The sequence below is a fragment of the Ranitomeya imitator genome, chromosome 1 (genome assembly GCF_032444005.1).
Source record: "Ranitomeya imitator isolate aRanImi1 chromosome 1, aRanImi1.pri, whole genome shotgun sequence".
In the NCBI taxonomy this organism is placed as follows: Eukaryota; Metazoa; Chordata; class Amphibia; order Anura; family Dendrobatidae; genus Ranitomeya; species Ranitomeya imitator.
The window spans coordinates 1,185,378,609-1,185,406,546 of record NC_091282.1 but is presented as its reverse complement, the minus strand read 5'-3'; the positions used below and the strand labels follow the sequence as shown (position 1 = coordinate 1,185,406,546).

The 27,938-nt window shown below is 44.1% G+C and overlaps 1 protein-coding gene across 2 annotated transcripts in view; it reads left to right on the top strand.

The window, feature by feature from the left end:
* The window catches only part of SORCS2 (sortilin related VPS10 domain containing receptor 2), a 1,198,559-nt gene that overhangs the window by 1,029,137 nt on the left and 141,484 nt on the right, over window positions 1-27,938 (top strand). For both annotated transcript variants that reach the window (XM_069744776.1, XM_069744775.1), the window contains exon 9: window positions 10,778-10,957. In XM_069744776.1, the coding sequence (XP_069600877.1) occupies window positions 10,778-10,957 (180 nt within the window). The remainder of the gene's footprint in view (window positions 1-10,777; window positions 10,958-27,938) is intronic.

Below are 27,938 nucleotides of genomic sequence, written 5' to 3'. Positions count from 1 at the left end.
GAATATATAATAATAATAATAATAATAATTTTATTTATATAGCGCCAACATATTCCGCAGCGCTTTACAAATTATAGAGGGGACTTGTACAGACAATAAACATTACATCATAACAGAAATACAGTTCAAAACAGATACCAGGAGGAGTGAGGGCCCTGCTCGCAAGCTTACAAACTATGGGGAAAAGGGGAGACACGAGAGGTGGATGGTAACAATTGCGTAACAATATGTGAGGATTCCCTAACAAACAGGCAACCCCCACATGTACTCAGGCTGTCCAGCAGCTGTGTCGACAAAAACTAAATCTCCGAGCGCGCCAAAATACTCGGAGGACACCCGAGCATACTCGGGCAAACCCGTGCAACGAGTATACTCGCTCATCACTAGCTGTGATCTGTCCGTTCAGGTTAATATGTTAGTGAAGGCAGAGTTTATTGTGACAGGTGAAAAGATATGAATTGGATGGTGGTAGAATATTCTGTAGGCATTCAGATCAACTAGTTTTAGCAGCAGGAGAAACTTGTCTTGATTTTGCAGCAATAGACAATGGTTCACCGCACACTCTTGGGAATAGTCGATGCAAATATTTTTATTACAATAATCCATCCAAACAAAAAAATTGAACCAACCTTACAAATGGTAACAAGAGTGTGCAGTCAACCATTGTCCATTGGCTTCCAAGCCCATTTCACCAGCACCTCAACCAATTGACTGTGTGCGCACTACTATTATATTTCTTTGATTTTGTAGCAGTCAGTGACCTGTCCACTCATATTATTATCCTAATAAAGGACTTCACGTAGCGGGACAGAGATAAGGAATTGTCAGGATAGAATATCCTGTAGCCAATCAAGTCTATGGTGTGATTACAGCTGCGGGAGTAGAGTGTGATGCTCTTGTGGGATGCATTCCACTATTGTAACTATAAAAACAATGCTTCATTATGCAATTGAAGGTACCAGAACATTCTGTATCCAATTCACATCAATTGACCAATTACAACAGCAAGAGAGATGTCTGTTGATCTTGATGGAGGCAGTGACCTGTCTATTCTTGTAATAAGGCATAGCTTCATGTGACAAGGGGATGTTTATAGAGTGATCAGGGATGTTATAACATCTTGTTGTCAATTAAATGAATGGATACATTTCGGCAGCAGAAGTGGAGTATGTTGATTTTGAGAAAGGGCATGAGATATTTACTTACCGGTATGTTATTGAAGCCAAGGCTTCCTGTGACAGGAGTCATGAAATGGGCAGGGTAGAACATTTTGTAGCCAATCACGTCACTTGACTTATTACAGCAGCAGAGGAGGAGTGTGCAGGTTTTGAAACAAGAAAGAACTGATCTTTTAGAAAATAAAAAAAATACCATGAGCATTTCTTAAACTCTCTCTCCTCCAGTCTATACACAACGTTACACACGCATTATACATATTTCATTTATTTTGGAAAGATTGCTTTTAATTTTGTTAAATTTTTACTCCATGCGAAAGGTGGATTTCCAGTCTGCATCTGGCTTCACAAAAACAGATGCTTGTTAGTATGCAAGAAGTTACCTAAATTAAGCACTTTGCTAAATTGACGTTTATATCTGTGTATATGTGACGGCTAAATGAAGTAAATTATGCTGCATTTCATTAGTAGAAGAAGAACATTTCTTTAAATTATAATTTATATTTATGCAATGCTCGCTGAGAGCCTAATGACCATTTTTCACTTGTGCGGATCTTGATTAAGTAAACGCCCGCAGAACAAGTGGGAGGCTGCTCCGATGCGCGCTCCGTAATATATCACCGGTAAGTTATAATGCTTGCATAGGCATCACTGCTTTATTAGGCTATGTTAATTACTCCTGCCAGACATGGTGAAAATACATCCATAGTAATAGACCTTACAGTTTAAATGTATTAACAGCTCGCAAAATATATTACTGCACCGACTCCTATAACGCTACTTATCCCCTTCGGAGGGACATCATTTTTTTGAACAAATTCTGGTGATAAATATAAAATAAGAAGAATGTAACGAGTTGGAAATTAATTGTGGCTGCAAAAAGCTTAGACATGATTTAGAGGCCATTAGCAAGGAGGGTTGTGTTCTACCATAGCGGTGTTAAAATTACAGATTATTATTTGATAAAAATTGGCACTGCTTATAAAAAAAAAGACTATTTTAAATGGGTCATAGGATTTAGAGGTAAGCAAAAGGAGAAGCGTTCACCACTGGCAATTGCAGTAAAAATGCACTTTATTTTGGACACAGGATTGCAGGCAGAGATGTTTCGCATGAGTACACGCTTCTTCTGGCGCACATTCAAATTGTTAAAGTTGTAAGGTTCTAGTGAAAACAAACAAATGTGCAATTTACTTGGTATTAAAAATTTTCTCAATGTGGTTGGTCTCCTAAGCAAGGAGTGCAGCGCTTACAGGCTCTTTTCTATATAGCTTGTTAGCGTTGCTCTGAAACAGAAGAGGTGCCATGTGCTCCTCCGGTGCTGCAAAGGCAAAGTTGCAACATTGGAGAAAACACAATTCGAGCCACAGGACTAAACTGTCAATCAATCAGGAGCATTCTACCCCCTGGCAAGTATGAAGATAGGAGGCAGACTGCGCTCTTGAAGATTGATGTTGAAAATAACCCTTAAATTCATGACGACACCTTTAATTATTATTTGCCTCGTCTGGTTTTCCTGCATAGTACCTTATCATAGGCCAGCCATACGAGTTGGTCTTCTCAGTTGCTGAATAGCTATATATGTCTGTTTTGTTAAAGTTCGAAGTTCACGGATTCCCAGCAACGTCAAAATATTTTCATGCATCGATGACATGACATTGGTGGAGGTCTGCGAGCTTGGAATCCCACTGTAAGAGAGGATCTGCAATGCTCAGTAGTGCAACCAAACCACTCATAGTTTGCACTCTCATCTTAGAACACCTGAAAAAAAAAACAATAAAGCTGTTCCTGTGCTCGTAGCCTGTTTATTACAAACATCCATAGAGATTCCAGCCCAAAATTGATTCTAGTACCCCATTAAAAAAGTGAAAAACTGAAGCAGCTGTAGGCTTATTAGTTGTACTGGAGATAAAAATGCTGCAGATTTTGGATCATCTTCCCCAATCTTCTTACTGCTTATGTATTTTGTGTCCATAGCTCTATTAAGTAACCCTAACCTAATGTAGATCTGTAGAGCTGCTTTGTGCGTTTCCCGCTGGCTGCTCCTTACTCTCTCACGGCATGACTCTCAGCCACAGATCTATAACATGGTGCCCTCCTCCTCCTTGCCTATAATAAGGGCGTATGATGTTCTTAATCTGGCCCTTTAGATTTGCCATTGGGTTAGAACATGCAAGACAGGATGCAATATAGTGATACATAATTTTTTAAAAAAATATTAAAATAAGGTGTAATAGAAAAGCTAAAACATGTCCACATTACAGACTAAAGGGGTTGTCCGTTATTTATAATATTTCTAATAATGAGCTCATGGCGTTCCTAAAATGGAAAACCTTTGTTATGAACTGACCTGGGTTGGAGTAGTGGCATTGCAACTACTAGGGGCAGCACCAGCAGGTAGCGTAGTCAGGAATAACCAGGGGTCGGTACACAGAAGCAGCAATTAAACACTATAGGATCCAATACTAAATATTACAACTCTAGATTCATTATAACACCATCACCCCTATTTGAATATTAATCCAATGAGGTAGAGAGTTTTTTTTCAAAAATATCAATATTTTATTTATACAAAAAAAAATAATAGGTTTATACAAGATCAGAGTACCACAAACCAAACAGGTTAAAGGGACACTGTCACCTGAATTTGGAGGGAACAATCTTCAGCCATAGGGGCGGGGTTTTCGGGTGTTTGATTCACCCTTTCCTTACCCGCTGGCTGCATGCTGGCTGGAATATTGGATTGAAGTTCATTCTCTGTCCTCCATAGTACATGCCTGCACATGGCAATCTTGCCTTCCGCATGCGTGTACTATGGAGGACAGAGAATGAACTTCAATCCAATATTCCAGCCAGCATGCAGCCAGCGGGTAAGGAAAGGGTGAATCAAACACCCGAAAACCCCGCCTCCATGGCTGAAGATTGTTCCCTCCAAATTCAGGTGACAGTGTCCCTTTAAGGGAATTGAAACCAGGTCTGTTAACAAGTAACATTTACACCATAATATCACATAAATGTGCAAGCTGCCATAGCGGATACCAAATACATCCTAATTGTATTGTATCTATTCATGCAAGAAATTGCTATGTAAGATTCTCAACTATACAACGGTATCTGGCCCTCCAAGCAGGGAGCACGTAACAACTGACTAGGGCAACCTATATATAAGTTACTAATCTATCCTGGCTAGTCATTAGGACTGGTGTGAGATCTTAATGAATATCAGCAAATGCCATACACCACAGTCCTACCAAGAACACAAAGTAGTATAAATATTTAACCCTGAATTAGGGAAGCCCATGTCAGAGACAACTTATTTAAAGTTCGGAACCTGGTATCTCCACCTGTCGCCCCGACGCGCGTTTCGCTGTTTCTCTTCTTCAGGAGGCGCCAATAGGTAGCATAGTCAGGAATAGCCAGGGGTCGGTACACAAAAGCAGCAATATAGTTAAAGGATCAGCAGGTAGTGTAGTCAGGAATAGCCATGAGTCAGTATACAGAAGCAGCCATGTAGTTAAAGGATCAGCTGGTAGCGTAGTCAGGAATAGCCAGGGGTCGGTACACAGGAGCAGCAGTATAATCTTGGAATGAAGGAGCAGGTGAAAGGAAGCTTGACTAAAGGCTGGGAGCCCAAATAATCACACAAGGAAGGAAGGGCAATACCAGGTTTAAATAGAGAGTTCAATCAGGGTGGAGTCAATCAGAAAAAAACACAGGTATTAGTAGCTCGCTTAACAAGGAACTGTTCGGTGAGCTGAATAGCTCAGAGAGAAGAACTGCCACCTGGTGCACAAGAGTTGCTGGGTTCGCGTTCTGATGACCATACTGCTACCAGTGTCGCCTACTGGACTCCTGGATACCTTTTCTGGTAGGGGCATCAGATGGCCACTGCAACCAATTACCAACATTCCATTTGAGCTAGATAAAAAAACGTTGGGAAGCTGTTTTTTTTCAGTCTGGTGATCTCTACAGCCAGTCGGTCACTCATTTGTCAGCAGTGGTCCCCTACGTCTCCAATAAGAAGCAGCCAGAAGGAGGAGCGGTGAGGTGTCCAGTTGGGTAGTATTATTTTTTTTAATTTTTATCACTGCCAATGAGCCCACATTTAAAAACTTTATTAGCAGTGGACAGCCCCCCTCAGGTAATAGCATTAGTGGCCAAGAATAAAGGACCTGCACTGAAATCTCTTTATAACTTGTAATCACTTATGTAAACTTACCTAGAGAAAGTGAAATTTCCCATATTTGTTGTAGGCCTAAAGGTACCGTCACACATAACGATATTGTTAACGATATCGTTGCTATTTGTGACGTAGCAACGATATCGTTAATGAAATCGTTCTGTGTGACAGCGACCAACGATCAGGCCCCTGCTGGGAGATCGTTGGTCGCTGAATAAAGTCCAGAACTTTATTTCGTCGCTGGACTCCCTGGAGACATCGCTGGATCGGCGTGTGTGACACCGATCCAGCGATGTCTTCACTGGTAACCAGGGTAAACATCGGGTAACTAAGCGCAGGGCCGCGCTTAGTAACCCGATGTTTACCCTGGTTACCATGCTAAAAGTAAAAAAAACAAACACTAGATACTTACCTACAGCTGTCTGTCCTCCAGCGCTGTGCTCTGCACTCCTCCTGTACTGGCTGTGAGCACAGCGGCCGGAAAGCACAGCGGTGACGTCCATGGATTTTATTTCTGATCTCCCTGTTTCTCAAAAGATGTCGGTCATTTGGGTGGTTTGTGATCGCTTCTCTAAGATGGTCCATTTGGTACCCTTATCTAAATTGCCTTCCTCCTCTGATTTGGTGCCTTTGTTTTTCCAGCATGTGGTTCGTTTGCATGGCATTCCAGAGAACATCGTCTCGGACAGAGGTTCCCAGTTTGTGTCGAGGTTTTGGCGGTCCTTTTGCACTAAGATGGGCATTGATTTGTCTTTTTCTTCGGCTTTCCATCCTCAGACTAATGGCCAAACCGAACGAACTAATCAGACTTTGGAGACATATCTGAGATGCTTTGTTTCTGCTGATCAGGATGATTGGGTGTCTATTATGACCTGGTGGTCAGGACTATAATGGACCTGGTGGTTAAGAGCACACAGAATGACCTGATAGTCACTGATAATTAAGGACGAGCTCTGGGACGTGGGAACTCTGCTGACCGCAATCCCTAATCCTATAACACACACTAGAAATAGCCGTGGATTGCGCCTAACGCTCCCTATGCAACTCGGCACAGCCTAAGGAACTAGCTAGCCCTGAAGATAGAAAAATAAAGCCTACCTTGCCTCAGAGAAATTCCCCAAAGGAAAAGGCAGCCCCCCACATATAATGACTGTGAGTAAAGATGAAAATACAAACACAGAGATAAAAAAGATTTAGCAAAGCGAGGCCCGACTTACTGAACAGACTGAGGATAAGAAAGGTTGCTTTGCGGTCAGCACAAAAACCTACAAAAAGACCACGCAGAGGGCGCAAATAGACCCTCCGCACCGACTCACGGTGCGGAGGCGCTCCCTCTGCGTCCCAGAGCTTCCAGCAAGCAAGACAATAATAAAAATAGCAAGCTGGACAGAAAAATAGCAAACCAAAGAAAAACAAACAGAAACTTAGCTTCTGCTGGGAAGACAGGTCACAAGAACGATCCAGGAGAGAACTAGACCAATACTGGAACATTGACAGGTGGCATGGAGCAAAGATCTAAGTGGAGTTAAATAGAGCAGCCCACTAACGACTTAGCCTCGTCACCTGTGGAAGGAAACTCAGAAACACCCAGAGGAAGTCCATGGACAGAACCAGCCGAAGTACCATTCATAACCACAGGAGGGAGCCCGACAACAGAATTCACAACAGGTGTCCTTCTTGCCTTTGGCTGAGTTCGCCCTTAATAATCGGGCCAGCTCGGCTACTTTAGTTTCTCCATTTTTCTGTAATTCTGGTTTCCATCCTCATTTTTCTTCAGGGCAGGTTGAGCCTTCGGACTGTCCTGGTGTGGATGCGGTGGTGGACAGGTTGCAGCAGATTTGGACTCATGTGGTGGATAACTTGACATTGTCCCAGGAGAAGGCTCAACGTTTCGCTAACCACCGGCGTTGTGTTGGTCCCCGACTTCGTGTTGGGGATTTGGTTTGGTTGTCATCTCGTCACGTTCCTATGAAAGTTTCCTCTCCTAAGTTTAAGCCTCGTTTCATTGGGCCATATAAGATTTCTGAAGTTCTTAATCCTGTGTCATTTCGTTTGGACCTTCCAGCTTCTTTTGCCATCCATAATGTGTTCCATAGGTCGTTGTTGCGGAGATACGTGGCGCCTATGGTTCCCTCCGTTGATCCTCCTGCCCCGGTGTTGATCGAGGGGGAGTTGGAGTATGTGGTGGAGAAGATTTTGGATTCTCGTGTTTCGAGACGGAAACTCCAGTACCTGGTCAAGTGGAAGGGTTATGGTCAGGAAGATAATTCCTGGGTTTTTGCCTCTGATGTTCATGCTGCCGATCTTGTTCGTGCCTTTCATTTGGCTCATCCTGATCGGCCTGGGGGCTCTGGTGAGGGTTCGGTGACCCCTCCTCAAGGGGGGGTACTGTTGTGAATTCTGTTGTCGAGCTCCCTCCTGTGGTCGTGAATGGTACTTTGGTGAGTTCTGTCTATGGGCTCCCTCTGGTGGCTATGAGTGAAGCTGCTGCTTCTGAGGTTCCTTACACAGGTGATGTGGTTTATCCTTTGGTTGGCTGCTCTATTTAACTCCTCTCAGATCGTTACTCCATGCCAGCTGTCAATGTTTTTTGCATTGCTTCAGTTCGCTCCTGGATCTCTCTGGTGACCTGCCTTCTCCTGCAGAAGCTACGTTCCTGATAGTCATTATTTGTTCACTGTTTTCTTGTCCAGCTGGTTATCATGATTTTGTCTTGCTAGCTGGAAGCTCTGGGATGCAGAGTGACCCCTCCGCACCGTGAGTCGGTGCGGAGGTCCTTTTTGCACACTCTGCGTGGTCTTTTGTAGGTTTTTGTGCTGATCGCAAAGTTACCTTTCCTATCCTCTGTCTATTTAGTAAGTCTGGCCTCCCTTTGCTGAAACCTGTTTCATTTCTGCGTTTGTGACTTTCATCTTTACTCACAGTCAATATATGTGAGGGGCTTCCTTTACCTTTGGGGAATTTCTCTGAGGCAAGGTAGGCTTTATTTTCTATCTCTAGGGCTAGATAGTTCTTAGGCTGTGACGAGGCGCCTAGGTCTGGTCAGGAGCGCTCCACGGCTATTTTTAGTGTGTGTGATAGGATTAGGGCTTGCGGTCAGCAGAGCTCCCACATCCCAGAGCTCGTCCTGTATTAGGTTTAACTATCAGGTCATTCCGGGTGCTCCTAACCACCAGGTCATAACACTGTGGTATTCGGTCAGGGATGACCGATACTGCTTAAAGGGGTCCACTAGGGATGATGGTATTGCAGCAGGGATGGTTTGGCTTCCCACAGGTGAAGCTTGATCCACAGGGCTCCCAGTGTATTAAGTAATGATGGTAGGTGGTGTGGTGCCAGAAAGAATTAGAGGACACAAGGTTGCAGTCTCTTTACCTTTTACTGGTGGTATGCAGCCACAGTCCCCGGTATGGATCACAAGTGATGGTGAGGTCCGGCCAGCTTGGAAGCGATTCGGAATCCCCTTAGCCAGGTGGGGTTGGAAGCCTTCCTCACTGCGCTGTGTGGTAGTCCCTTGCTGCCTGAGGCTTCACACAATGTCCTCACTTTCTCTCTGTCCCTTTGAGTAGGACACTACCCGTATGGCAGGCAACGCAAGCCTTTTACAGGTGTCTCTAGTTATGACTCCGGGCTCTATATGCTGCTGTGCCTTCGGGTGTTAATGGTTTACAGGCGACTTGAAATCTCCTGCCCGCCGGTTTCTGATGTGGGGCATAAGTTACTACCACAACCTCGGAATTCCGGCCTCTGGTGTTCTTGCACTCCAGCGTGTAGGAAACTCAGTCGCAGCTTCCCTCCAGCTCTTCACTTCTTTCTCCTCTGCTTGTACTCCTCTCACAGTCTCCTACAGACTGCTCAGTCTCTCGCTGCTCTTTCCAGGAGCTGCAGAACTTCGTGTCTGCACGGCCTCAGCTTTCCACTCCTCACTCCTCGCTCCTCTCTGACAGACTATTTTAACTCCTCATCTAGCCAGAATATATAAGGAAGTTCCCCTGTATCTGGGTCTCGAGCTCCCCCTTCTGGCCTAGAGGGATAACAGTGTTGATTGTGCATGTTACCTGTTAAAGGGATCCTCGTCGCTTCCAAGCATAGCATCACCCTCCCATGGAGGAAGGCAATACCACTGTGACAACCGGACTCCTGGGATGTCACATTTATGGTGAGCCAATTAATTTTATTCTTACCACTTCTCTTGAAACTGTGAAAGTTAGGGGTTGACATATTATTAGGAGAAAATTGGGCCCATTGTCACCTACAAAGCAGGTGTAGTTGTGCAATAACATTAGCTTTTGGACTGTAAAGGGTCCATATATTGTTCTTGCACAGTGGTCCTCTTCTGTCTGTGTCCGCCAGTGCAACATGGTGCCAAAATGACAGCCACATGGAGGAATGTGAAGGAGGTGCAGGTAACTTCTTGCTCCCATGCGTCTGCCAGCTACGAGACACATAACTGTGTAATATTCAGTTTCTCTTGTGGTGGCGATGTAGGAAAAATTTAACATTTTTCTGATTTTCACAAAAATGACAGCTGATCGTTGGAATTTCTTAGGAGGGATATGTTGTGATCAGCTTATTGTCAAGGGGCTAATTTAATAAATAGAGATTGCCCAAAGGCGAAAAACTCTATTGATCCCACTGACTGTTTTCCCAGCTTTTCCATATGTTACAGAGGGGTTTTTCCTCCAGATTATTGGTTTACTTTTGTTAAATCAGGCCAAGCGCCTACAAATCAACATCAGTATTTCCTATATTCTTCTTTTTTTTTTGCTCTGAGAGGTGATGTCTGCCAATAATCTATTCTCCATTAGCTAAAATCCACATCTGGTCTTCACAACACTCCCCCCATAAGAGAAAACACACACGGCGGTGCTGGAAGGCCACAAGTATAATGCGGCCAACTCAGGGATATGTCAAATGTTCGACCGAATGGTCTGAATTCCTCTCTGGGAAACCATTAATCATTTCTAATGCCGCATAGATCTGTTGTGATTGGTTATTGGCCTCTGTAATAATGCTGCTGAAGATTTTATTAGTTAATAATGGTAAAATATTGGCTGCTCGAGTATTCATATTTCATGAAAATTGCTACGCAAGCTGACCTAATTGGTTTCTGGAGGACACTGAATTAGGAAACCTTTTAACCACAGCAGCTATGCATGGTAAATTTTAATATTACGCCGAGTGATTCAATATATATGTCCGATTAATCAAGGGAAATCTAGCAAGGATATTACTTATATTTCCATATATCTTATCGTTAATCATGTTATAAACTCTTTATTCCTTCTCTTGATTCATGTTTCATTATCCATTGATATCTTGCAATTTCAGCAAGACATCTAAATATCTAGAAGTTGAAAGTAAGATTGTCAGCAGAACATGACTGATGTTGATGGTCACTTGTGTTTTTTTTTTTTTCCAGGATTTACAAATTATCAGCACAGATGAAAATCAGGTGTTCATTGCTGTCCAAGAATGGTATCAAACAGACACGTACAACCTGTATCAGTCGGATCCACAAGGAGTTTATTACTCTATCGTTCTGGAGAATGTAAGAAGCACCAAGCAACCCGAGGAGAACGTCGTGGTAGATATTCTGGAGGTGAGAAGAAATCACAACATGAAAGTAGAGGAACGTGATATTTTATCGATGCTGCATTTTATTTGTCCTTTTTAAGGGGTTGTCCACAACATTATTTTATTTATATTTTTAAACCAGGCCCAGATTGGTTAAAAAAAAAAAAGAGCAATCCTAACAGGAAGATAAAGGAAGGAGACCAGCAGTGCTATGGAGGAGGTGGGGGGATTGGTAGAGAAATTTAGATTTTTTTTTTGGACCACGATGAGGCTGGTTTTTAAGGTGGACATTCTGAGCAAGGGCAGAACATGTGGCTGATATGAGGACTTTTCCTGGTCTGACCCTGGTACAGTCTCCTGAATGGGATCCCGCCTAGTGAGGCCATCACATCCAGAGATTGAATGGAGAGGTTTCCATGTCTGTGACTCACTCTAGTCTTGGAAAAGTGGTTGTCCATGCCAGACCATTCATTCTCAAGTTTGATGCAGTGGCCACCTCAGCAGGCTGGAGATAGGCGTAGGTGGCTAGAACCTGTGCATGTAATGAAAATCTACTTAGAAATTTCAATCAATTTGTTTTACTTTCTTATCCACTCATTGCTTAACCGGTTCCAAACAGCTCCTTGCCAGTTCCCGCTCTGGTTTTCGTCAGTGTCAACTTGTGGATGATATCAGTAGACCTGTTAGATTAGCAGGAGCAAGGCTATATTACATAGCCCCACTCCTGCCTTAATGCCTGGGATTGTTGTTACCCCTGATCCTGGAAATCTAATTGGGTTGTGCAGGGTTGGGATGAAAGTCTACAGTCACTGTGATTGAGCGAGACTGTGCACATCTAGTCAAAATGTGGCTGGAGTTATGCAAATCACATACTTGCAGTCATGTGACGGCCTTGCTCTTGGCGGAGTCATCAGTGAATCCTGACAAAGAGCAATGTGCGCGATGTGTGCAATTAAAAGTCTGCAGGCACATAGAATTACTACAAACCCAGACCTACTCGTTTAACCCCTTTATGCCTTACAGTAAATGACAACCTCATCATCTTAGGTGTTTGAGAGAGGGAGGGATTGCAGTGTGCTGATGGGTTTCCATGGCAGGTGGTGACCGAATATTGGCCCTTATTGCACCTATTAGGCCCTGCCTATGTAACAATGGTAGGCATAATACATTGAAATACAGAAGTACTGCCTATTAGATTAACAATGACGAAAATACAGGTACAAATCTTGTAGAAGGACTAAGAGAAAAGGAAAAACTATATATTAAAATGTTAAAATTATGTAAAAATTAAAACATTATTTTCTTTTTTAAAAATGCTTTATTATTCAAAGCTTAAGAAGAAAAAAAACTGAAAAACAATTGAGAAATTACTCTTCTTTATTCCCCTCCCCCCTGAAAGACTTCAGTTATGTGTGCGCCACAAAGGTGCAATTGAAAAATACAGCTGATCTCCCAAAAACACAAGTCCACTCTTCACACATCTATGTCAGCAGAAAAATGAAAGAGTTATAATGTGACTATAATAAAAGCTAAAAAAAAAAAGCTCAGTCCTTAGGATCCAAACAAGTCTGGTCCTTCAGGGGTTAGAGAGATTACCCAGTTAGAATTGACCATCGATATTAGATCAGTGGAGGTGTCGCTCTTGGCACGCTTCAGAAGTGTGTAGAGGCAGCAGCGCTCACCCTTCATTGTTAGGGTGGCACAGCTCTACACTGATAGTGGTAGTTGTAACGTAGAGAAGTTTACTCTAAAGGAGTGATCAGGTCCCTACGGTTGGTTTCACGCGTTCGTTTTTTTTTCCGGTACTGGAAAATAACGGTACTGGAGATGAGAGTGTCCGTGTGTGAATACTTGTGGCACACGTGTGCTGCATCAGTACCACAAGGACGGGCACCAGGGTAGAAGCAGTACAGTAAGTGCTGTTCCCCGGCACTGTGTGCTGAAGACTGCTCTCTTCATTATCCCCTGCACTGCCGGCGATCAGCACGAAGTGTATTCAAATGACAACAATGACAGCATGCAGAGGCTGATGGGACTATTACTCCCATCAGCCCACATCTGCAGCCGCTAATAACAGTGACAGCAGGAGCGGCTGATGGGAGTATTCCTCACCCGCCGCCTGCGTTATAAATATATAAATAAATGAATGAAAAAAATGGCATGGGTTCCCCAGTATTTTTGATAACCAGCCAGGCAAAACCGACAGCTGGGGGCTGCAATCCTCAGCTGTCAGCTTCAACAAGGCTAGTTATCAAAAATAGAGGGGGTTCCCACACTGTATTGTTTAGTATTTGAATAAATAATTTAAAAAATGGTGTGTGTTCCCCCCCATTTTTGACATCCAGCCTTGCTAAAGCAGACAGCTGGGGGCTGGTATTCTCAGGCTGGTAAGGGGCCATGGATATTGCCCCCCTAGCCTAAAAATAGCAGCCCGCAGCCACCCAGAAAAGGCGCATCTATTAGATGCGCCAAATCTGGCTCTTTGCCTGGCCCTTCCCACTTGCCCTGTAGCAGTGGCAAGTGGGGTTCACATTTGTGGGGTTGCTGTCACCTTTGAATTGTTAGGTGACATCAAGCCCATGCATTAGTAATGTAGAGGCTTCTATAAGACACCTATCCATTGATAATCCTATAGTTATATGGTAAATAAAGACACAGCAAGAATAAAGTCCTTTTATTAGAAATAAATATTAGAAACAGTTTTACATTTTTATTTAAAAATGAAAAACGGAGTTATACTCACCTAACGCTTAATTCCAATGAATCCCTCATTATCTCCTGTAATAAAACAAAAATAAAAAACAACAATATCCCTAACCTGTTGATCGTTCTTTTCAACGTCATAATCCATCTCTGGGGGATAAATACCGTAGTTTTCAACCTGGACGGTGCCAAGATGTGACTGTCCAGGTTGAGAATCACTGGTGAATGAGCAGCATCAGTGACCAGCGGTGACATTTTCGAGGTTACCACTGGTCACTGAGGCTGCGTTCCCAGCAGGTCTGAATTGCGATGACCTCAGCACCGTGGGAAAAAGTCAGTGATGAGGTCACCGCAGTTCAGCTCAGTGAGATATGTCAGCATGTTTTGCCCACGGACACACAGTCCATGGACACATACTTACATGTGCACAGACCCATTCACTTGAATGGGTCTACTTGTGTAAGTGTCTCCAGAATGCGTGAAAACTGTCACCGCACGTATCTGAGACACGAACGTGTGAAAGAGCCCTAAGACCGATCCCAGCTCAGACCCCAAAATCAAACCCCAAAATGATTTGGATAGAAATAAATAGCATTTATTATTGCTCCACGCTTCCATCGTTTTGTTAGAAGCTTAGTGTGCGCATGGGTACATCACGACATGTTATGCAATGCCAATGTCCTTCTGCCAGGGATCTTTACTGGTCCGGATCCAATGGTCACTGTGCAGAAACTCTGGTCGTGTTGTAAAACCTTTAAGGATATATTATTTGGAAAATTTGGATTGGACTTGGATTGGACATATAAGAAATATTATCGGAAGTGAATTAACCCTTTCATCTAAGGCTATGTGCAGATTAAGGTGTTTAAAAATGATGAATATTCTGTAGATAACTGCTTCAGGAAATGCTGTTGCTTTGGGGAGTTTTTGGAGGCATTTTTTCATTTTCTGGAGAAATTTTGAAAGAGTGTTTTTTCTGCCTCCAAATTGGACATGTCCTAGTTTGCAGCAGATTCCATCAAGAGCCCTTTCTTTTTTTTTCCATCCAGATGTTTTACAAAAACTTATAGCTGAAAAAAAAATGCTTAAAAGATTGAACACATGAATAGCAAAGTGATTTTACAATAGAAATGAAGAATATTTGAACTGTTTTTTTACCGTAAATAATTTTTCAGATGCTTTTTTTTAAGCAGACTTGTTCCAAAAAACTCTGTGTGCACTTAGCCTTATCCTGTTATTCTTATTTTCATTGTTCCAACCCAACCGGCAGCACCATACATTACCAGGGAAATGTTTATTGTTCCATGTTGTCCAGTTATGGTTCTGGGAATGGCTTATAATATAGAGTAATTCATTATAACATCATTGTGTTTGTGAACTTTTCGTCAGATGGTGGAAAGATATAAGGAAAATAGGTCTTTTGTCTATACAAAGGGATTAAACAGCTGTTTGGCCATTTGTAGAAATTCTGTTAGCTTGGATTACTGCTTTGCCAAACGACTATATAAAATAACACGGCAGTAAAAAAAAGGTTATAATGTGCATCTGTGCATGGAAGTCCTCCTACAATACAAGTGCATATTGATCTTGCAGCATGTGATCTTGGTTATGAGAAGTGCTTGTAGTAAAATTAATGATCCAAGATGCAAAATAAAACAGCAAATCTGCAAAGGGCCACCACCGAGGTAGAGATAATAAACTCCAAACTTGTTTCCATCAGTCACCAGCTCAATGGCAGCATAAAGAATCGCAGATAGTAAAGAGCGAACAGGCAATCCTTGCAAGAGTTGCAGCTGTCGAACAGAGTGTACCGCAGGGTGCCAAAAGGTTGAAGGCCCCCCATATCTGCCATGTTTGTATACCGGTGGCTGGACTTCATAGGAGATCGGTAATTTTACGATATGATTCAATATTACAGCATAACAGTTCATTGTACATGCAATCCAGTGACTGACACCTAGAGACTAGAGAACAACTTAAAAATGGAGAACATTTCAAATATATTTTCAACAAAAAGAAATATAAAAGTTCATATCTCCCCTTCTTGAACCAGAAGGTAACTCAAATATTAAAAAATAGAGAAATTAAACATATTTGGTATTGCCGCATGCTTGACTCTACGAACTAATAAAATATCAGGAACCTTTATCTCCAGGTGAATGCCAAAGTATAAAAGAAAATTAAAATTCTAGAATTGCTGTTGTTCTGGTCACTTAGCTTCTAAAAAAATGAATAAAAAGATCAGAAAGTCAGGTGGACCTCAAAATTGGAATGATAAAGTACAGCTCACAGCAAGAAAAAAAAGAAAAAAATTAAAAAGGGACCTACTGGGACTCTTGGAGCGCCCCCAAGGGCTAGGGGTACTCAGTACCGGGTCCTTCGGTTCTCGGGGAGATGTCACGGTGGCTGACCCAGTCCGTGGCCCTCGGGACGTCCGTGTAAGAGGGGGAAAGGTCTTTAAAGGGATAATGTTCGTGACGCCACCTGTGGTATCCGGTCAGGATGACCGAAGCTGCTTTAAGGGGTCCGCTGGGGTGATGTTATGGCAGCTAGATGGTATACCTTCCCAACAGGTGAAGTGTATCCCCAGGGCTTCCCAGTGTGTAGATGGTGGATGGTGTGAGGCACAGTGAAGAACGAGGACACAAGGTTGCAGCCTCTTTACCTTTACTGAAGACTTCAGCATCCACAGTCCAGAGCACCAGATCACAGGGCAGGCCGGTTTGGAGGCAAATCCAGAGCCCCCTTATCCAGGTGGAAATTAGTAGCCTTTCTCTAGCGCCTGGGTGTTGTAGTACCTTACTGCTAAGCCTCTCATAAGTTCCTCACAGATATTATAGATGTTAACGATGTTATCTCTCTCTCTGTCCCCCAGATAGATAGGACAAACCCTTATCACCGGTGGCTTGAGGCTTTTTACAGGGACTCTATCATGCCCCAGCCTCTCGTGGGTGCCTCCTGGGTATGGGGCGGATCAGTAACTTGCAATTAGCTGTCCTGCCAGTCTCTGGAGCAAGGCATAAAGGACTGTTGCTCCCTCAGTGTTCCGGCTACCGGGATCCTGCGCCTCAGAAGGAGGCAGCCTGTGCAGGGCAGAACTCCTTTTGGTATCCACTCCTTTGCTGTTGCCGTTGCTGTTCGTGTCCTTTTTTAGGAACTGCCGCACGTGGGGCAGGTGCAGCTCCGTGATCTTCTTTCTGGGCCTGTGACAGGCTCCCACCCCTGTCAGGGACCAACTACCTGAGCCGAAGCTCAGCCAGCAACTGCCTGAGCTCAGCTCAGCTAGCATCTGCCTGAGCGTAGCTCACCTAGCATCTGCCTAACTTCCTATCCAGGCCACCAGTTTTACCTAATTGTGAAGAGTGCCCTAATAAATAGGAGCATAGCTCCCCCTGGTGGACTGGAGTGTGAATTGTGTTGTATGTTTGTGGTACCTGGTAAAGAGATCTCCTTTATTGCCTCCAAAGGTAACATCACTCCCCCCTAAAAGAGAATGATATTTGTTGTGGATTCTGTTTTTGGGCTCCCTCTGGTGGTTACAGATGGTACTGGGTGACTTGTGTTCTCTGCGGTCTCTGGTGTCCACCTGTTCTATCAGGATATGGGAGTTTCCTATTTAACCTGGCTTTCTTGTCATTTCCTCGCCGGCGATCAATGTAATCAGTGTGTCTTGTTACCTCTGCTTTCCGCTTCTGTAATCATCAGGACAAGCTAAGTTTTTGATTTTCCTGTTCCACGTTTTGCTTTATTTTTGTTTTAGTCCAGCTTGCAGTTATGTGATTTCTTGTTGCTGGTTGCTCTAGTGGGTTGATATTACTCCTCATGTTCCATGAGTTGGCACATGAGTTCAGGTAATTTCAGGATGTTTTTTTGTAGGGTTTTTCGCTGACCGCGCAGTTCACTTTTGTATCCTCTGCTATCTAGTTTTAGCGGGCCTCATTTTGCTGAATCTGTTTTCATTACTACTTATGTGCTTTCCTCTCATTTCACCGTCATTACATGTGGGGGGCTGCTATTTCTGTGGGGTGTTTCTCTGGAGGCAAGAGAGGTCTTTGTTTCTTCTAATAGGGGAAGCTAGTCCTTCGGCTGGCGCGAGACGTCTAGAATCATCGTAGGCACGTTCCCCGGCTACTGCTAGTGTTGTGAATTAGGTTCAGGATCGCGGTCAGCTCAGTTTCCATCACCCTAGAGCTTGTTCTGTTTTTTGTGTGCTTGTCCTTTTGTGATCCCCTGCCATTGGGATCATGACAGATATTACTGCAACGACCAGGACCCTGGGGCGCTGCACTCTCTTGCTCAAGGACTTGCATAATTCTGGAGTAGATGGATGAATGGATTGATACATGGATAAATGAGACAGATAGATATTATATATGAGAAAGATATATATAAGATAAATATTCAACATGAGATAGATATAGATATTATATATATATCTATATATATAATTGTCTAAGGGTTTTTCCGTCTGTCTGTCTGTCTGTCTTTCTGTCTGTCTGTCTGTCCTGGAAATCCCGGCTCTCTGATTGGTCGAGTCCGCCAGGCCTCGACCAATCAGAGACCGGCACAGCATCGACGTAGAAATCCCGCGTCTCTGATTGGTCGAGGCCACCAGGCCTCGACCAATCAGCACAGCATCGACGTAGAAATCCCGCGTCTCTGATTGGCGGCCTCGACCAATCAGCAACGGGCACAGCGACGATGATGTCATAAAGGACGTAGACATCTCACGTTTCTGATTCAGCGACGGGCACAGTATCGACGTAGATGTCATAATGGTTGCCATGGCGACGATGATGTCATAAAGGTTGCCTCGACCAATCAGCGACGGGCACAGTGTGCCGCGAATTCTGGAATCATCATTGTCCATATACTACGGGGACATGCATATTCTAGAATACCCGATGAGTTAGAATCGGGCCACAATCTAGTATATATATATACACAGTACAGACCAAAAGTTTGGACACACCTTCTCATTTAAAGATTTTTCTGTATTTTCATGACTATGAGAATTGTACATTCACACTGAAGGCATCAAAACTATGAATTAACACATGTGGAATTATATACTTAACAAAAAGTGTGAAACAACTGAAAATATGTCTTATATTCTAGGTTGTTCAAAGTAGCCACCTTTTGCTTTGATGACTGCTTTACACACTCCTGGCATTCTCTTGATGAGCTTCAAGAGGTAGTCACCGGAATGGCCTTCCATAATCTTAAAGGAGTTCCCAGAGATGCTTAGCACTTGTTGGCCTTTTTGCCTTCACTCTGCGGTCCAGCTCACCCCAAACCATCTTGATTGGGTTCAGGTCTGGTGACTGTGGAGGCCAGGTCATCTTGCGTAGCACTCCATCACTCTCCTTCTTGGTCAAATAGCCCTTATACAGCCTGGAGGTGTGTTTGCGGTCATTGTCCTGTTGAAAAATAAATGATGGTCCAACTAAACGCAAACCGGATAGAATAGCATGCCGCTGCAAGATGCTGTGGTAACCATGCTGGTTCAGTATGCCTTCAATTTTGAATAAATCCCCAACAGTGTCACCAGCAAAGTACCCCCACACCATCACACCTCCTCCTCCATGCTTCATGGTGGGAACCAGGCATGTAGAGTCCATCCATTCACCTTTTCTGTGTCGCACAAAGACACGGTGGTTGGAACCAGAGATCTCAAATTTGGACTCATCAGACCAAAGCACAGATTTCCACTGGTCTAATGTCCACTCCTTGTGTTCTTTAGCCCAAACAAGTCTCTTCTGCTTGTTGCCTGTCCTTAGCAGTGGTTTCCTAGCAGCTATTTTACCATGAAGGCCTGCTGCACAAAGTCTCCTCTTAACAGTTGTAGAGATGTGTCTGCTGCTAGAACTCTGTGTGGCATTGACCTGGTCTCTAATCTGAGCTGCTGATAACCTGCTATTTATGAGGCTGCTAACTCGGATAAACTTATCCTCAGAAGCAGAGGTGACTCTTGGTCTTCCTTTCCTGGGGCGGTCCTCATGTGAGACAGTTTCTTTGTAGCGCTTGATGGTTTTTTCCACTGCACTTGGGGACTCTTTCAAAGTTTTCCCAATTTTTCGGACTGACTGACCTTCATTTCTTAAAGTAATGATGGCCACTCGTTTTTCTTTAGTTAGCTGCTTTTTTCTTGCCATAATACAAATTCTAACAGTCTATTCAGTAGGACTATCAGCTATGTATCCAACAGACTTCTGCACAACACAACTGATGGTCCCAACCCCATTTATAAGGCAAGAAATCCCACTTATTAAACCTGACAGGGCACACCTGTGAAGTGAAAACCATTCCCGGTGACTACCTCGTGAAGCTCATCAAGAGCATGCCAAGAGTGTGCAAAGCAGTCATCAAAGCAAAAGGTGGCTACTTTGAACAACCTAGAACATAAGACATATTTTCAGTTGTTTCACACTTTTTCGTTAAGTATATAATTCCACATGTGTTAATTCATAGTTTTGATGCCTTCAGTGTGAATGTACAATTTTCATAGTCATGAAAATACAGAAAAATCTTTAAATGAGAAGGTGTGTCCAAACTTTTGGTCTGTACTGTATCTCTTTCTCTCTCTCTCTCTCTCTATATATATATATATATATACTAGATTGTGGCCCGATTCTAACGCATCGGGTATTCTAGAATATGCATGTCCCCGTAGTATATGGACAATGATGATTCCAGAATTCGCAGCAGACTGTGCCCGTCGCTGATTGGTCGAGGCAACCTTTATGACATTATCGTTGCCATGGCAACCATTATGACATCTACGTCGATAGTGTGCCCGTTGCTGATTGGTCGAGGCCTGGCGGCCTCGACCAATCAGAGACGCAGGATGTCTACGTCCTTTATGACATCATCGTCGCTGTGCCCGTCGCTGATTGGTCGAGGCCTGGCGGCCTTGACCAATCAGAGACGCGGGGTTTCTACGTCGATACTGTGCCCGTCGCTGATTGGTCGAGGCCTGGCGGCCTCGACCAATCAGAGACGCGCGATGTCTACGTCCTATATGACATCATTGTCGCTGTGCCGGTCGCTGATTGGTCGAGGCCTGGCGGCCTCGACCAATCAGAGACGCGGGATTTCCAGGACAGACAGACAGACAGACGGAAAAACCCTTAGACAATTATATATATACTAGATTGTGGCCCGATTCTAACGCATCGGGTATTCTAGACTATGCATGTCCCCGTAGTATATGGACAATGATGATTCCAGAATTCGCGGCAGACTGTGCCCGTCGCTGATTGGTCGAGGCAACCTTTATGACATCATCGTCGCCATGGCAACCATTATGACATCTACGTCGATACTGTGCCCGTCGCTGAATCAGAAACGTGAGATGTCTACGTCTTTTATGACATCATCGTCGCTGTGCCCGTTGCTGATTGGTCGAGGCCGCCAATCAGAGACGCGGGATTTCTACGTCGATGCTGTGCCGGTCTCTGATTGGTCGAGGCCTGGCGGCCTCGACCAATCAGAGAGCCGGGATTTCCAGGACAGACAGACAGACAGAAAGACAGACAGACAGAAAGACAGACAGACAGACGGAAAAACCCTTAGACAATTATATATATAGATATATATATATATAATATCTATATCTATCTCATGTTGAATATTTATCTTATATATATCTTTCTCATATATAATATCTATCTGTCTCATTTATCCATGTATCAATCCATTCATCCATCTACTCCAGAATTATGCAAGTCCTTGAGCAAGAGAGTGCAGCGCCCCAGGGTTCTGGTCGTTGCAGTAATATCATTCTCTTTTAGGGAGGAGTGATGTTACGTTTGGAGGCAATAAAGGAGATCTCTTTACCAGGTACCACAAACATACAACACAATTCACACTCCAGTCCACCAGGGGGAGCTATGCTCCTATTTATTAGGGCACTCTTCACAATTAGGTAAAACTGGTGGCCTGGATAGGAAGTTAGGCAGATGCTAGGTGATCTACGCTCAGGCAGATGCTAGCTGAGCTTCGCTCAGGCAGTTGCTGGCTGAGCTTCGGCTCAGGTAGTTGGTCCCTGACAGGGGTGGGAGCCTGTCACAGGCCCAGAAAGAAGATCACGGAGCTGCACCTGCCCCACGTGTGGCAGTTCCTAAGAAAGGACACGAACAGAGAACTGTATTGTAGAGTGAGAAGAAGTCATAGCAAAGGAGTGGATACCAAAAGGAGTTCTGCCCTGCACAGGCTGCCTCCTTCTGAGGCGCAGGATCCCGGTAGCCGGAACACCAATCAGACGCGGGATTTCTACGTCCTTTATGACATCATCGTAGCTGTGCCCGTTGCTGATTGGTCGAGGCCTGGCGGCCTCAACCAATCAGAGACGCGGGATTTCTACGTCGATGCTGTGCCGGTCTCTGATTGGTCGAGGCCTGGCGGTCTCGACCAATCAGAGAGCCGGGATTTCCAGGACAGACAGACAGACAGACAGAAAGACAGACAGACAGACAGAAAGACAGACAGACAGATGGAAAAACCCTTAGACAATTATATATATAGACTAGATTGTGGCCCGATTCTAACGCATCGGGTATTCTAGAATATGCATGTCCCCGTAGTGTATGGACAATGATGATTCCAGAATTCGAGGCAGACTGTGTCCGTCGCTGATTGATCGAGGCAACCTTTATGACATCATCGTCGCCATGGCAACCATTATGACATCATCGACGCTGTGCCCGTTGCTGATTGGTCAGAGACGCGGGATGTCTACGTCCTTTATGACATCATCGTCGCTGTGCCCGTCGCTGATTGGTCGAGGCCTGGCGGCATCGACCAATCAGGGACGTGGGATTTCCAGGACAGACAGACAGACAGACAGACAGACGGAAAAACCCTTAGACAATTATATATATAGATACATATATGAGATAGATACTGTATTAGATAGATAGTTATGAGCAGGGGCATAACTATTGAGGTCACAGCAGTTGCTGCTGTGACCGGGCCCGATGGGTGAGGGGCCAGTCGACACCAGCAAATACCTAAGCGGGATTTACGTCCACAGACGCATATTCAGCTGAAGTGTACTCTGGCACACAGACCCATCGGACCAGTTAAGACAACAGCAGCAGCAGACTGAGTTAATGCCGATGCGGTTCGTGAGAGACCGGAAGCCCATTCCACAAGTCCAGGTGAAGACACGTACGTTTGGAAAGCGGTAAGATGAGTGATGAAAAAAATTACGTTGGATGATGTAGAGGCTTTTTTCACTGTGTTCGAGTGGGTTTGCAGAGTGGGAGAAGCTGCCACCAGAGCATTAGATGGAGGTGTGGGCCCCCTTTTTGACTGGTGAACCCCAGAAGGCTTAATATGACTTGGTCTTACAAAATGCCCAGGAATATGACTATCTGCTTCCGTTTCTGCTCTTCTCAGTCAGAGAAGTTACTCAAGCCTCTACTGGCTTCTCGACGTTCAAGGTCCTGTATGGTCAACATACGCGAAGGCTCCTGAACATTGCCAAGGAAACCTGGGAACCTGTGGTCACACCACACTGGAGCGTCATAGAGCATGTCGCCCAATTACAAGAGAGGATGGCAAAAGTAATGCCTATTGTGAAGGAGCATCTTCTACAGACACAGGAGACACAGGCAAGGGTGTATAACCGCTCAGCAAGGCTGAAGCAATTCGAGCCCAGTGACCGCATGCTAGTGCTTATCCCTGCAGTGGAGAGCAAGTTCCTAGTCAAGTGGCAAGGCCCATGCGAGGTGATGAAAAAACTGTGTGAATTACAAGGTACACCAACCAGTTCGAAGAAAACAGCACCAAATATACCATGTGAATTTGCTCAAGCCATGGCGAGATCGGGAGACACTGGAAACGCCTTGCCTGGGAGCCAGTCCCAAAGCCACAGTGGACTATGTCACCATTGCAGAGACTCTAACGCCTCCCAGAGACAACAGTGTTGGAAACTGTTACAGCAGAACCGTGACCTGTTCTCAAAGTTGCCAGGGCATACACAGGTGGTGGAGCATGATGTGTTGACAGAACCGCATGTAAGGGTGAACCTCAGGCCCTATAAAATTCCCGAAGCACGTCGGGAGGGGATAGCAAATGAGGTGAAGAGGATGTTAGACCTCGGGGTGATTGAGGAGTTGAAAAGCGTGATGTGTATCCAATGCCCCATGTGGACGAGCTCATAGAGACTAGGAACTGCGAGGTACATTACAACCCTTGACCTGACTAAGGGCTACTGGCAGATCCCCATGTTCCAGAGTGACAAGGAGAAGACAGCCTTCTCGACACCTGATGGGTGTTTCCAATACATCAGAATGCTCTTTGGACTGCAGGGGGCACCAGCAACGTTCCAGTGGGCTATTGATCAGGTCCTGGCTCCGCATAAGAAGTATACCGCGGCCTACCTAGATGAGATTGTGGTCTTCAGCCCTGACTTGGGTAGTCATCTACCAAAGGTATAGGCAATTCTGGGTGCGTTGAGGAATGCGAGGTTCATCTTAAACCAAAAAAAAGTGCCATAGCGAAGAAAGAGGCTAAATACCTAGGCTATGTTGTTGGGATGGGCAAAATCACGCCACAGATAAACAAGATTGAGTCAATTCAGAAGTGGCCTCAACCTCTTTCCCAGAAACAAGTGAGGGCGTTTCTTGGAATTGTGGGTTACTACTGGTGGTTTATTGAGTTTCGCCATAATTGCAGCACCATTGACAGACCTCCTTCAAGGCACAAGATCGTCAACGATTAAATGGTCTGCTGAGACTGAGATGGCTTTCCAGGACCTAAAGCAGGCTCTGTGTAAACATCCTGTTCTGGTCACACCAGACTTCAGCAAAGAGTTTGTGGTCCAGACAGATGCGTCACACAGAGGCTGTCACACAGACGCGACACATGCACCTGCGGCGCCGAACAGCTGATTATCAGGAGCACTCCAGGTATCCGGGTTCCCAATGTAGCTATTCAGTAAGTGCTATAGCTTTTCGGATAAGGAGTTATCTGAAGCTATTCGCTCATCCCTAGTTATTTTGCATTGCTTAAATAGCGCCATCATATTCCGCAGTGCTTTACATATATTATCATTACTGTCCCCATTGGGGCTCACAATCTAAATTCCATATCGATTTATTTTTCATAGATAGATGCAATTTAGGGACATGTAATACCACATAGCAGTAATCACTGTTACAGCTTTGACCGCGTGATTTTATTTCCATTGCATTAGTATCCATTACTTAGTGCCATTCCTTGTCCCCGTTGACCTCTGCTCTAATAATGTAAAACTACTCATTTAGATATATATCTCGGAGATCTTCCTATGTGGCTTGTGATCCCCTACACTTTGCCTTTGATACTTTTTCCATTTGGAGATGATACATTTCCACGGAGCGAGTCCGTAATTCACAGCAGACCCCGGCCCTGTATTCTGTTATACTGTAGTTCTTGCTTGCAGAGAATATTTTGGCCGGATTGTCAGCACCCTCAATTTTGCAGAGCGCAGATGTTGGTAATATACATCAAGGCTAATTGCTTAATATGATGATGGTAATTGACTGCTAATTTCAGCCTGTCATATGAGGAAGTGTTATAAAGCAGGGCTTTTTAGAGAAAACTATGGCTAATGTATGAGGCAGGATTATTGTAATTAGAGCCTGAAAAATAAAGACGGAAGAGAAAATCCTGTGCTGTAATAGTAATAGCTGTAATGGAGACGCTCCTCCAAAGCAAACATTACATCAGTGATATCACCATTTGGCTCTGTTACTGCCCCTCCTAGGGTCTAGGCTATAACCATCAGCGCCATTGTAGAAATACATGTATATATAAAGTGTGAAATTAAACTCATCCAATAGGGGTAGTTTCCTGAGCGCAATTTCGGAATTTTTTGTAGCGTTCCAGATTTTTGTGCCATCTTTTCTTACTGGCGTTTTCCTGACTTTTTTGTTTTTAATTCCATCCAACAATAAAGAAACCACTTGCGTTTTTTCATGCAGCTATATTAGCAAAACACACAAAAAGATGCCTGAATGTCTTTTGATCCTTCCCATTGACTTCTCGTGTAAAGTACAGGTCCTATCAGAGCGAAAAATGGATGAAGAATGATCAGGTCACCTCTCTTAACCAACTGGTGTCTTTGGAAACTCAAAACGGTGAAAAAACACCCACCGAAGCAGAATCTGCCTGAGAAAGAAGACATTGTGTGCTCGTACCCTGATGGTAAAAACTGAAATGCTGATGAAAATTGATCCGTTTTCTGCATATGACAAAAATGGCCGACTTCTGAATGAGCCCTAATAGTTTGGCCTCGAGCTCGCACACACGATTCCGCATTTAGTTTCAGATTTCTGTTCTGACAACTGCAGTGGATGCAACTACGGTCCCTAAATTACTGCTGATTGAGGAGGCGTTATTTGGACACCTTAGGACGAATTCCGACATCGTGCAAAATCAGTCCAACATCAGACCATAAAGCACGGACTGGCCAGAGCCACGATTTGCACCATCTGAATGAACCCTATCAGAACCCTCGGAGGCTCATACACGCGGCTATGCTGTATGTTCACAGCTGGGATCTGGATTGATTCCTGTCCTGTGAGATTTAGTCTAGGGCTACACGATGACATTTTTCACGTGACACTGAAATCACAGTGTCGCGGTGCGACAACTAATCTGTGGCATTGTGGCATTGTGAATTACATCCTGCAACTGTGATACAGAGTTACAGATGAGTTAGAGTGCTTTCACATTGCGTTTAGGCAACCGTTCAGTGGCCCCGTTGGGGCGTCAAAACCGCCAGCAAAACGGGATTTGAACATATTTGCCGAAGGGGCCATAGACTATAATTGTGGAAACAGAACAAATACACGCTCTGTCGTGCATCATTTTTGAGGGTGTACGCCTACTGGAGGTGAACACCCAGATGCAGTCTACTATGTCTGGGAATCCACAGATGTTGCCGTATAGCCACAGCCTAAGAAAGGCTTTCCAAAGGACTATCTGGACGAGATTCAATGCTCTCCTTGGCATCAAACAATATGCATTGAGCTACAACATGGCCATGTGCAATGGGACCACCCATTTTACGGGTGGTTCGTACACAAGTTCCAATGAGGCCCCTGAACAGGAGCCTAAACGCAATGTGAAAGCACCCTTAGATTTTCTGTTGCAAGTCTCAAGTGTCTGCCTTGCCATAGATAAAAGCACAGCTCTAAAAACCCTCTGAGAATTGCTGTCACACCACAGATGTTCCCGTGTAGCCACAGCCTAAGAAACACTTTCCAAGGACTACAGCATGTGGACGAGATCCAATGCTCTCCTCAAACATATGCATGGAGCTACAACACGGCCATGTGCAAGGGCTCTAATGGTTGCCCAAATAATTTGGCTGAAACCTCGAGTTACTGGATTAGTTCTCTAGTAGCAGTCTATCTTCACCGTGTGACTCATGGGTAGCTATCAAGATTTCTTCTCACTTTTTTCAATCAAGCAGAGACGGTTATATAAATACGACTTACGTGAATGCCAAGTCATTTCATGGTTCTTTGTATGCCTGGTAGACCATATTATGTATCGGAATGTAAATTTGGGTTTCAGCTTTATAACAAACAATGTTTGGAGGAAAAGTGCTGAAAGAGGTTCCTGGTGTTGAGAGGTGTGACATTAGACCAATGTGGTCATTTCTCTGCTGAATATTCATTGCTTCCAACTGAGCTGAATATTTTTAGTGTTTATTTTGCCTGCACATAATGGGTGCTGGATCAATCCATAATCATACAGTGCAATTACTGGACTATTGGCAAATTATAGTGGTCAGGATTTTTTTTAGGTATTTGAGAAATATGTGGGCTTTCCCTGTCTAATTTCCATGTGTAAATGCGCACAATTCTCATCAGTGAACCAAGAATCTGTCTAGTGGAGAACAGGAAAGAGAAAACAGTGAGGAGGGGAGAGGAGGGAATGGAGCTGCAGTATGTCTCCTTTTGGTTAAGTTCCCACAAAGAATTTTTGGTGACTTTTTGATGCTGTGTATTTTTGCTGCTCAAAATAATTCAGCGTATTACAGCTCCGTCAAAGTGGATGGGATTTATAGAAATCTCATCCTCATTGTATTCTACTCTGCGTAAACTGACCTGCGATGTATTTTTGAGATTCATAACGTTATTTTCTCTTGAGAGCATGCTGAGTGTTAAGTGCGGATTTTCCCTGTCGAATTGCATTAGATGCGGAAAATCAGCAGGTAAAAAAAAAATTCATAAGAACCATACATTACTTTATGAATAAAGATTTATCAAGGCCAAATAAGAGAAGGTATCAGAAACAAAACA